The 13,411-nt window shown below is 31.7% G+C and overlaps 1 protein-coding gene across 1 annotated transcript; it reads left to right on the top strand.

The window, feature by feature from the left end:
- The first annotated feature begins 4,597 nt into the window (after positions 1–4,597).
- Positions 4,598–9,579, top strand: LOC134257970 (receptor-type tyrosine-protein phosphatase kappa-like). The gene is made up of 8 exons (XM_062740542.1): positions 4,598–4,769; positions 5,442–5,535; positions 5,869–5,942; positions 6,107–6,241; positions 6,636–6,761; positions 6,889–7,043; positions 8,870–9,005; positions 9,173–9,579. The coding sequence occupies exons 1-8, from the start codon at positions 4,713–4,715 to the stop codon at positions 9,242–9,244; spliced, it is 849 nt and encodes a 282-aa protein (XP_062596526.1). The 5' UTR covers positions 4,598–4,712; the 3' UTR covers positions 9,245–9,579.
- The last annotated feature ends 3,832 nt before the right edge of the window (positions 9,580–13,411 follow it).

Below are 13,411 nucleotides of genomic sequence, written 5' to 3'. Positions count from 1 at the left end.
CAATAATTTAACTCAAAAATACACTGAAACAACACAATGTTAACTCTGTGGAAACACAGATCTCGAAAACAAAGATGGATTAGGTACCATGAAGGACTTAGCATCTCTGACAATCGACAGTATACTCATTGAACTAATGAAACATATGAATATAATGAACAGTATTCAAGTTCAAAGTCCTTAAAACAATGCAAAATAAGAGCAGAGCAAACACGGACCTCCAAAACATCAGGGGTGGGCTCAGATGCCATGGAGTAGTGAGCATCCCTTAAAATACTTACATTTCAAATAAAAGAAATTATTATCAATATTTTATTATTTATTAAAGACGTACAACACACTGGGGGAGATAACTCTTGCGATTTCAATTGAACGTTTGACGTGACGTCAAATTTAACGTCAAAAATAAAGCGTCAAAATGACGAGTAAAACGATCCCGATGTATATCAATCACAAAAGAAAAATGGCATATGGGGCTTGGCTGCGATTATGCGTACCATACTCAATCAATAAGTATTTTTTTTTATTAACCCGATTAAACTCCGTAGAAAGCGAGAAATAAAATATCATTCCTTAATGTTTATTTCATTTCATTTCATATACAATAAATTGTATTCTTGATCAACGCGCAGCATTTTTTCTAATTGGCTATATAACATTCCGATTAATGGTCTTCATTACACTTTGTGCATTTACGATATAAATATTGTTTTTCTTCTTTAATTAAATAAAACAACAATATACAAACAAAAAACTTTTTACAATGTAAAATCGATGTTGTTCTCAGACCCTTACTGATCAAAGAGGAACAACTCTGAAAATATAGGAGATGTTTATTTTCCTCCCTTTATTCACGGTTTTCCACAGAATCAGATATTTACAGCAAGACTGATAAATCCGAGAATTGAATACTATAGACCTCATATACACAATGTAAGTATATAACTGAAAAAAAAATTGTTAACTAGTACTGAAATTATCTGCATTTATGAATATCCTATTGCAGCAAATCGTTTTACTTTCTGTCACTGTCAAGAATGTCGGTTCGCATTTCCTCGAATCAAAACAAAACGTAGCCTATAAGATTTTTAAAAATATCAATGTGCGATTTGATATAAATTGAAATAGATGAAGAGTTTAATGTTTGATATTTTGAAGTTAATGTGGACGAATAAGGATTTTTCATTTTAACTTTAGAAGCAACGAATTGAAAGAATGCGTACAATATCATGAGGGGTGTGCATCAATGCAAATGTCGATGTATCCCCACGGCCACATACTGTCTCGTTTGAAATAATGGATGAAAGAAACTACAATTATTCCATTTATATCACAGGAGAGTTGAACATACATCATTTTTTTAATAAATAAAATTAAAGAAATAAAATTAAAAATCAACATATTCAAGTTCAACATAACTTGAATTCGTATCCAGGTTTCATGCATGTGATATGGAATGCATAACGCATACAATATATGGGCTAAACACTATAATCCTTCAGTAATTTTTTCCTGATACATATAAGAACAGTAGTCAATATTTATTCTGCATTTAAAAACTAATGCTTACCTCCGGGATTCAAATGACGAAATACTAGTATATTTGCACTGTAAATGACGTTTCGTCAAACGCTAATGGTCTGCGACGCAAAAAAGGAAGGGGTGGGGGTGGTAGGGGTATTCAAAAATTGCCTAAAATCTACATTTAAATATGCTTTACAAATGAGAACTTTTAAATTTGTAAGTTAATATATTTTTGAAGCAAAAGCAATATTCCAATTTGATTTTTTTAAAATGTGTATTTGTAGATTCATAGCAAAGTGATCGACCCCCGTCTGAAAGACGCGCGGGAACGTGATTTATTGAGAAAGGGGGAGGGGGTAATTTTTCGCTATTAAATCAAAACTGGTCGTACAAAAATTATACAAAAAAATTATGAAGATTATTTTTACTACCAGCTACCCAAAGTAAGTTTTTTACCAAAATTAAACGACAGGTTTTTTCACAAAAAAAAATTTGAATTTGAAAAATACACAATTTTCAAGGCTCAGATAATTCATAGTTTTTCAGTTTAAGGTCTTTAAAAATTGTTTTGATGATATTTATACCAAAAAGATGACTATGTTTCTGTGTTAAATGGTTAAAGGAATGTCAATAAAATTTGACATTTATATCTAACCTGGCTTTTTTGAAATTCAGAGTTTAAGTAGTTCATTGATTAAAAATTTTCTCTCCTTGTAAACAACTAAAGGGGGGTAACTTTTGGAATTTCCTGTCCATAAACCACTCGAACGATCTTGTCTAAAATGTGCATACATGCAGTAGATATAGTCATGTACTAAATATACAAAAATAACGAAAATTAAACGACAGGATTTTTTTGGGGTAGGTGTGTTGTACATCCTTAAGCTTAGCCTTTAAATCACTTTATCCGTTTTTTTATATCCCATACAACAAGTTGTGTGAGGTATTATTTTTTTGACCCGTCCGTCAGTCAATGAGTCAGTCAGTGTCTCAGTCAGTCCGTCAGTCCTATTTTTTTGTCAGGCAACTCCTCATAAACCGCTGCACAGAATTTAGTCAAACTTTGCAGATGTTTAGGACACAATGTGTAGATGTGCATATTACCAGGAAATTCCGATTCCTTGATTTTATCCGGGAATTTCGGCACTTTTCAACATAAATTTTTGGCCATACCTTGAATATAGAGATGAACAGTTTTTCAGCGTAACTCTTTTTAAACCGCTGCACAGAATCAGTCAAACTTTGAAGATATTTAGGAAACAATGTGTAGATGTGCATGTTACCAGGAAATTCCAATTCCTTTATTTTTTTCCGTGAATTTCGGCAGTTTTCAACTTAGATTTTTGCAGACCTGTTTACTCTTACGATTTCGCCGTATTTTGTACGAATTTTTAGTCCAAAATACGTCTCACGTCTTCCTATTATGAAAATACGAAAATAGGAAATATATTTGATTGTAATATTTCGTTATGATCAGGTGGTTAGAGCTTCTACTCTAGAGTCGCCAAGTAAGAGGTTTATCCTTACGTCGTAGGTTCGAATCCCACTCTGGGACGTGGAGACCGGCACTTCGGATGAGACCGTATCAACCGATCGAGGTCCCGTATCGCAGGTGTTGTCACGAAAAAGATCCCACCTGCTCAATAGCCCTGAGTGCCAGATATAGGACAAAATTTTCAGCTCTCCATCGGCAAGTGATGCCGTCTCCATGTTAGTGAAATAATCTCGAGAGGGACGTTAAACAATCATATACAATATTCTTACGATAAACAATAATATACATGTACAATTAATTCTTATGATCTGTCTCAGTTTCACGCGTTTTAATCGCTAAAAAAGATTTCAAACACAGAAGCTATGTCGGTTTGGCATAACGCTGTGGAACAAATAGCAAAGACCATGTTATTAAACCACGTTTTAGTAATCAGAAAAGTAGGCGCTCTCCATTAATATTTGTAAAATCGATGGAAAGTGAAATCTTACTGGGAAATTCCAAATCTCGCAGACAAATCTAATAAAAAATACTGAGAGACAACAATATGGGTAAACAAGTCTGTTTTTGGCCATACCTTGAATATAGAGATGAACAGTTTTTCAGGTAACTCTTTTTAAACTGCTAGACAGAATCAGTCAAACTTTGCAGATATTTAGGACACAATGTGAAGATGTGCATATTACCAGGAAATTGCGATTCCTTGATATTTTCCGGGATTTTCGGCACTTTTCAATTTAAATTTTTGGCCATACCTTGAATATAGAGATGAACAGTTTGTCAGCTCAACTCATCATAAACCGCTGCATAGAATTCAGTCAAACTTTGCAGATATTTAGGACACAATGTGTAGATGTGCATATTACCAGGAAACTCCGATTCCTTGATATTTTCCGGGAATTTCGGCCCTTTTCAACCTAAATTTTTGGCCGTGTCTTGAATATGGATATGAACAGTTTGTCAGAGCAATTTCTAATAAACCGCTGCAGATATTTAGTAAAGTGTGTAGATGTGCATATTACCAGGAAATTCCGATTCCTTAATTTTCCCGGGAATTTCGGCACTTTTCAGCTTAAATTTTTGGTCATGTCTTGAATATAGAGGTGAACAGTTTGTCAGCCCAACTCCTCATAAACCGCTGCACAGAATTTTGTCAAACTTTGCAGATATTTAGAACACAGTCAATGTGTAGATGTTCAATTTATCAGGATTCCTTTATTCTTCCCGGGATTTTTGGCACTTTGAGTTTTGGGGGAGCGTGGGGTATGTGAGCTTGTTCATTTTTTCTTTCATTTTTTTATACCCGGTATCATTCGAGTGCTAATAATTTCTTCAGTGAAAGATCGTCCGTATCAACCAATAAAAACTTAATTTAACATAAAAATTATTTCAAAGCGTATTTAATGGACCTGTTTAGTAGTTCTATTTTGTAACATTGATTGAAATAGATTCAACAAAAGTAAAGGTGAATATTTAATTATTTATCAACAAGTCTCAATTTGCATAAACTATACCTTCTTTCTCAAACAAAAATTTTACATGTACTCTGTATTTGTTTTCCTCATAGAATAAAAAAAGTTCATGCAAAATTAAATTTGATCATCAATTGTAGGAGCAGTATATTTTCCTTTACCATGCGCTCTACGAATTCTTCAGACGACAAGGACAATTTATCGCAAAGGACACTTTTCTAAAGATGTATGGAGAATTAGATAAACCAGAAACAAAGAAAGATCTCGCAAACGAATTCAACGTAGGAATTCAATGCATTTCAATTCTTGATTCCTATTTGCGCATATTGCGTCCTTTTTTATATATCAATTTGACCATTATGTACCATTTAGTCAAATGTTTTGAGATATTTAAAAAAATATATTTTAAGCCTTGATTTCCACGTGTAAACATGTACATTATCTACGATTTTTTAAAAAAATCTTTTTTAGGTTATCTTATTATCCCCTATATTCCCCAACGTAAAGTTTATCATACATAGTAAGCCAGCATCTCCGCCGTGTTGCCCAAGTCATGATAGGCAAACGAAAAAAATCAGTGACTCAAATTAGCTTTGTGATATACTAGGATCCCTTTTCGATAAAAATGCAATGTTTAAGGCTTATCTTACTAGTTTAAAGTAATAGAAATAGGAAGGGACATTTAGATAACCTTTATCCAACGTACTTAACAATCAATATGACTCATTTTAGCCAAAAAATAAAGATAACACTGATCGAAATAAAAAAAAAAAATTCTCAGAAATATATATTTATAAAATACTTGCATATACATAGTAAAGTATAGAAGTTTCTGTTGTTTTTAGTTTTATACAATGTCATATATATATATATATATATATATATATATATATATATATATATATATATATATATATATATATATATATATATATGTATCGTATTCTAACTAGGCTCTCACCTGTTTACAACCAAAGTACGAAGCAAAAGATTTCAAGACTGGGCAAAATCATCCAAAACAAAATAGGACGGAATCTGTTTTACCAGGTTAGTGACTTAAGCTCTCCTTTATAGGCGCAATATAGAAAAAAAAATAATTAAAACTAACAATAAAGTATGGTCTGGACAAATGTTGATCTCAGTTGCAAATACATTTCTAGGAATGCCTATCGTTTTTCAATTTATAATCATAAACTCAGCTATAAAGAAAAGAAAGAAACTCTTTATCGTAGTATAACAAACTAATCGAATTGTACTGCTTTTGTAAAATAAAAGATAGGAAAGTTTCTGATCCATTGATATTCAATATTAAATAATACATATTAAATGTAGCAATGAAATTCAAGCAATAATCGTTGAAATATTTTTTTTTAATCTCAGTTGAGAGGTACTTGGTTCATTTAATATCTAGCGTAAAAGGGCGAGGAACATACTACAATGCTGTATTTGTGTCGGTATGAATCCTAATTCTTAATTTCACCCGTATTCAGTGTTTCATGAAAAATTCTTATTTTTACATTGATACAAAATACTAATAAAAACCAATAATCATGCAGTTTGAGACATAGAAAAGGAAGCACAAATGCAAATAAAATGAACTTTATCTTTTATGAAAAAGTCATTCACACAATCCCAGGAGTTTATTTCTGCGCAATATCCGGTTCCTGGCTCTGCGATCGATCTTGTTCGTTTGCTGGTTGATCATGAGTCAACTTTCCTGGTTTGTCTAAACTCCCTGACAGTTATAGAGGAGGTAAGGCATCTGATATATTATTATCTTCAAGCTGTAATAATGAATAATTAAATGAATGTCTCATGTTTTATCTTTACATGCATGTTGTCTTAATGATCGTCTCAAATAAAAAGTTTATACATTCTCGGCTCAGTGAAAAAGATTTTGTAATTAAGTCTGATTTTTTTCTAACATACTATTGGAGTAAAAATAAATTGATAGTAAAGAGCATATAGAAAAATGGTCAAAAAATTGTTGAAAGAAAAATTTAAAAGGCAACACTTACTTGAACACAGTGATCAATCTCTTTTAGCAGATGCTAATTTATCCTTAAACAAATTATGTATGTTAATATGCATTTATTTAAAAAATAAACAATTTTCTCTGAAAAGGTTTATCTTGCATGTTCATGTAGTTAAAAGAATGGTCTAAAGAAGGGGAAAAGATAGTTCAGTTTGGACCATACAAAATAGCAAAAGTCTTACAGACAACACTGAGCAATACGATACGAAAGACCAGAGCTGAAATACAGATCAAAAATGTAATGTTTAATCATATTAGTGCATTTCTTAGAAATAATCATTAGTAAAAAAATAAAGCATTTACATTACTTTAATTTGTATTGAAATCTTAGATGTACATATTTTAATTTTGGATTTAATTTTTAGACAAAGGAGAAACACATGGTTCAGATATATGAATGTCTTGATTGGTGTCTCAATGAGCTTTTTCCCGCTGAGATATCTTCATTAACAGATATGATAAAGCAAATCACCTTGGATAGAAAATCTATAGATGACGGTCATATAACTGTTTTATCCAAGTAAGCTGTAAATTTCAGATTTTATTAAAACCAAGAGACATACATCTCATAGGTACATAATAATACGAATGCTGGACAACTCGCCCCCAAGACAGGTCGCCCCCAAGACAACTCGCCCCCTATTTAGGACAACTCGCCCCCAATTTAGGACAACTCGCCCCCATTCAAGACAACTCGCCCCCAGTTTAAGAAACCAGCAAATATTAAATATATTTTATAGATATTTGAATTCAATTTGTTTCTAGAAAATTAAAACAAACATCTGAAAATATTTTTTCTCATACTATCAAAAAACAAAACAAATATTAATAATTTAAACACTATCACTATTGTCACACTGGCACTTTTTATCTATATCTTCGCTAAATTCACAGATTTATTTTAAACTTTCATCACAAAACCTATATAAACTAAATAAATGTAATTTTCAGAGCTTGCATGATAAATTTCTCCATAACGTTGAAATTGCTTCAGAGCTTGGATACTACACGCCAATTTTTTTAACAGTAAAAAAATTCGTAATTTCGGAGATTGCAGGTACTAATTTAAATTAGTTATCACTTTAAAGTATCAAAATTAGTTGTTAGCTTGGTTGTGTCATTAAAATTTCTGTCTGATGTTTTTATTATCATTATCGTCAGTTTCATAACGCCGCCGATTTTACTTTAACGTTAATTTCGTCATTAAATAATTTGGATGTTTTAACAATGAAGAAAATGTTCATTAAAATAAAAATATTTGATAAATAATATTAAAAATATATATAAAATAATAAAAAATGAAAAGAAAAGAAACTATGCATTTTTTTCATTCTATTTCGTAAGAACAAAATGAAAGAAAGCATGGATATTATGATAAATCTTTGATGCATACGCAATGCATTTATACAAAAAATGATGTTAATGCATCATGGAAAAAAATAAATAACCTAGCTATTACATATATTACAAGATTGAAATTTAATATAGGAAAATTAGTATGAAAACCTCGATTTCTCAAACATGGCGGGAAACACAAAAACAATGTTCGAGGTAATTGAGGTTTTGTTATATCGTTTGTTCTACTAAGCATCTTTCTTTACTCCTCCCATAAATTGTTACCAGTAATGAAAGACAAGCTTCTGGAGTACTGTGTGACTGTGTCAATAAAACAGAACTCGTAAATTAACTAATCTTGTCATTGGTCATTTGGAGAATTATTTTCTAGAAAATATCGTGATTGTATATACAATTACTCTGAAGTAGATATTAAAAGATGCATGAGTTTCTGATTGACAATATCTATGTGATTTAAGGTGGAGATCAGGTCAACAATCAATTGCAATTTCAATGGTTACCAATTGAACCCCGTTATTAGCAGGCCTATATTTTTGTATTCATGTGAAGCAGAATTTGTCCAATATCTTAAATGTAAAAAGCAGAAAACACTTGCTGTGTAGCTCATTCAACTCGACATTTAGAAATATCGACGACGTTTTGTCAACTAACAATGATTTCTTCCATTCTTATGTCAATACGATATATCCCGGTTAATTTAGAATAAAAAAAATACCACAGAGTCAGACACATCTGTTTCATATTTGGATATCTTACTTGAAATAGTTATCTAACAACCGAGCTTTATGATAAACGTGATGTCTAACTTTTCAATCGTCAGCTTCCCTTACTTATGCAGCAATATACCGTCAGCATGAACTTATCGGTTGCTTCGATGCTTAAGAGCATGTCGCTCTATGTATGAACAATTTCTAAAACGAAGTAAATTATTGACAAATTAGTTGATGAAACAAGAATATCATAAAGATAGAATAACATTTTTTTTAAAAGGGACGGGGCATCCTGTTGTGGATTGTTTATTGCTGTTTACAACGCAGTACAACAACTACAACTGGACGGCGAGATAGATATGTTTACCATTGTACAACAACTTCATTGTCGCCGACCAGAAATGATTTCTACTAAGGTTCCTTTATATCCATTCTTTAATCAATTTTGTATTTTTAGTGGTCTCTTATATTCTTAGATGGATCAAATGTATAAGAAATGAATTTTCAGTAACTTAATCATATGTAATAAATTATCAATATCATGTATAAGTAATAAATTACCGATTTATACTTTCTTTTACAGGAAGAATACGAGTTTTGTTTCAAGTCTGTGTGTAACTATCTCTCTACAGATTGTATGTACGCAAACACTTAACAGGGTGTTTTGAATGTAATGCATACTCAATTTCATTTTTGTTATGAAGAGAACAGTTTTGTTCTATCTTCATTGAAGAATTTTCTTTATTCCTTCTAATGAAATGAACTTTCAAATGATGTAAACTGATATTTGCAATGAAATTGATCGATGGTGATGAACATTAAGCATTTTTTTTCAAAAACGAAAGCCATTTTGCATATTATAATTTACATGTACGTAAGAATTTCGAGCCTTTGTAATTATATTATGTATAGTATAAGTATGATTCCGAAACATCATAAAAATCCTTTAAACAAAAATACATAACGGGTTCCAGTAAATGTTCAACCAAGCATCTTTCTTTACTCTTCCTTTATAAATTATCAGATCAGATGTGGATACTTAAAAATTCCAAGCTTGAGAAAAGAGACATCACAGATCGAGTCTGACACATCTGTTTTATATTTAGATATTTTACTTGAAAAAGACGTTAATGGTAATCTAACAACCAAGCTCTATGATAAACGTGATGACTTTAACTTTACAGTCGTCAACTACCCTTACCTATGCAGCAATATACTTCATCACCTGCATACCGAGTTTATTCGATACACAAAAGCATGCTCTACGTATTAATTTTTTCTAAAATGAGGTATAAATCATTGACAAAGAAGTTGATGAAACAAGAATATCAGCAGTCTCATTTAAAGTCATCATTTCGTAAGTTTTAAGGTCGATACAATGACCTTGTCTGCAAATACAATTTATCACTGAGTCAAATGCTGACTGACGTTTTTCATACTTATTGTTAGTCCATTATTTATACACTGAAATGACGACGGATTGACGACGGATTTTTCTGTTATTTTCCGATCATGACAAGGAGCACACGGCGGGTGTGACCGGTTGGCAAGGGATGCTCTCTCCTCCATGACACATGATCCCACCTCTGATGTTTTGGGGGTCTGTGTTTGCTCTGCTCCTAATTTGTGTTGTTTAATGGACTTTTGATCTTGAAAACTTTTCGTTATCTCCGTATGTTTCACTCCATATATTTCATTACATAATCATATAGTTTATGTATCCAAGTTGATTTGATTTGCAAAATCATTCAGTCTCCTGCGAATTACTAACGTTTTTTTTCTGCGAATAGTTAAGCCATTTTTTCACACCATGTCGACTTTTTTGTTTGTTTTCCCAATTAAGTCTGCAATCAAATGGAGGATATGACAAATTGACAGGCAATGCTTTCTCGTTCTATCCCTCTGTGGCATCTGGTCTCACCTCTGATGTTTTCAAAGGCCCATGTTTGTTCTGCCCAATTTGTTTATTTTTACGAAGAAATTTTGAGCTTGACGTTCTATTGAATATTTTGTCATATTTCGTACCAATATTTTTACATACAAGACATTTCTTTATATAGTAACAGACATTGCATAGTTTACATTTTAAGCATTTGCTGAAATAATGTAGTCCCCCTTTTTGGGGTGGGGGAGTGAGTGGCTGCACTAATGTAGCCCTCTCCAATTTTTTTTAATCTGATGTTTTTTTTTCTGGAGAGGGCTACAATTCCATAGCATCTCCATAATGGTGTAAATATATTTTTAAGGTAGGATTCTTCTCACACAAAACTGTATTTCTTGTATTTAAAAATTAATGAAATTTTCACAGAATCAAGAAGACAATATTACTAAGTGATGGTATCAGTTAGATTAGTTTTGACCGTTTCATATCAGGGTCAAGGTCATTACCTTTTCCCTGGGCATTAAGAATAAAAATAACTACATCCAATCATGCGATAGGGTCTTCTATTTCAAAAGATTAAATTTTTTTCTTTATGCATAAAAAGATATAATAATATATAGAGTCTATAAGATGATATTACCAAATTGACACAAATAGTTTAACAAAAATGGATTTTGACTAATCCGAATTTTCTCTATTTTTCATAAATTTTTACGATATATGTTATTTTTATATGCGCCCTATATTTAAATTTTTTTTATTTTCACATATGGTAAAGAAGTCATATAGAGATACAAAATGATACAAAAACAAAAAGTTTTGACCGTTTACTAATAGAGTAAAAACACTTTCTATGGATTTTTGGCTCATATCTGTACATAGATTGGAAGTTTTTAAAAGCTAACATAATTGTAGTTTGTTTGAAAAATCATATTTATTTGATATATTTCCAAACTTTAGTTCCTTATTATTAATTTAGCTAACATTTGAAAAACTTTTGAAGTCTTTGATTGTGCAAAAATTTATATCTAAACTCGTCGTTCTATAATAATTTTGAGGGGCAGAAAAGAAGATATTTTCACATGCCACCATTCCGCGAAAAATATAGTCCCTGCTAGTTTTCGAACACAATTTACCATCTGCTATTTAAGGTGGTACAATTGTGATGAGGAAAGAAAAATATGGTCATTTAAATCTCTTTCACCTAATAATATAAGACATACAAGCAAATATACATTGAATATTTCATCTACTCAGAAACCAGAGAAGAATCCTACCTTAAATACGGGCGACTGTAGACAAAATAAATAGTTTTTACTTTCAACTTACTTCTAATAAGACGAAATCTTTATTCGCTATCAACAACATAGCCCTTTAAACACAAAAACCATGTAGAATAAATCTGCGTGTTTACCAGTCGCTCTACTCAGCAGCCATGACAGTTCATGCGTGACGTACTGAGAAAAGTTTGCGCTTGAAATTAGAATAGCTAAATAGAGCAAATGTCGATGTTTATGAATAATTGTGATGTTTAGTAGCACTAAACGTAGATAAATAAAACCATTCCATGTGTTATTTTTTCGTAGACAGCGATATTTAGGCTAAAATAAGGGAATTCCCAAAAGATCCGCTCATATACATTGTAGATCTAAATTCGCATTGGGTGTCCCAAAATAAAATCTATCAAGGTCAGGAAACATGGCGGATAAATTCAAGTTGTGATGTTGACATACACGAAAAATGGCCGATATATGGATCGTTCTGTATATTTTTGGATCGATTTATGTCTTACATAACTACATTTTGGGCGTCCAGGTAAGAAATGTTAATATAAAAATAACCATTTTTTGACAATTTGAGCCGATTGAAATCTGTGCGGGAGTGAATCGCTCCCGCAATTGCACCATTACGGAAATCCTTAGGAGTTGTAGCCCTCCCCCCCCCCCCCCCCCACACACACACACACACAAAAAGGGGGGGAAAGGGCGCTACATTATTGCCTCTCCAGTAAAATAGCAGATTTAAAAAAAAATCGCAGAGGAGGACATTGCAGCTATTTAAGCATTTGCTCCAATATTTTAGTAATTTTATATTTGCCTAACTTATTGTCAAAGAGGTAAAAACTACTAGTATATATCAATTTAAGCAGAATGTTGTATTACCTGTCCTTGAAATTTATCATACATTGAACACGCTTTAGTGTAGTTACAATTAGATTGTTTAAGCTCAAATCTGCTCATCATTTCATGAGATTGGTCAGTCTTATGAGTAAAAACTAAACAAACCTTATAGCTATTCATAATAAAAAAAAGCCCCAAGATTGTAAAGGAAAGACACAAAAAAAAAACATGACAAATTTACAAAGAAATGATCCATCATTTATTAATCTATTACTAAATCTAGTAATACAAAAAGAAGGGATGAAAATTTGAAGCTGTGTTTACATAAAGCAGAAGAACCTTGAGAAATGCAGTATAACAATCTGCATAAATATATTTTATGAAATATAAGTTAATTCAGGGTTTTTAATGTAAATGATGGCCTTACACACAACCTTATTTCTACAATCACAGACACACAATACTTCAACCAAAATCTCTGACAAAACTGTAGCTCTACTGGTCTGTACTTATAAAGTACATGTATTTATGACAAAGGAAGAGACATGTCAAACTTACGTCAAAGTATGGCAACAAATAAGTTTCAGTCCAATGACAACAGTAGAGGATTTTTAAAATTATTTCTCATAAATTTCTGTTTTAGTGGCAGCAACATTTATGACATTAAAGTAAACCTGTAGGAGTATATTAATTCTTTTGAACAAATATCAGAAAAAAATTAATTTTTTAGACATGACTCTTCAAAATCAGAAACCAAAGCATAGGATATGAAAAGAGTATCTTAGTTAAGTCAACTTGTGTACCAAGATATACTATAGGA

This window comes from Saccostrea cucullata, unplaced genomic scaffold (assembly GCF_032062105.1).
Source record: "Saccostrea cucullata isolate Sc308-1 unplaced genomic scaffold, CSIRO_AGI_Scuc_v1 ctg16390, whole genome shotgun sequence".
In the NCBI taxonomy this organism is placed as follows: Eukaryota; Metazoa; Mollusca; class Bivalvia; order Ostreida; family Ostreidae; genus Saccostrea; species Saccostrea cuccullata.
The sequence above is the reverse complement of the archived record's forward strand: the minus strand, read 5'-3'. Positions and strand labels throughout refer to the sequence as shown.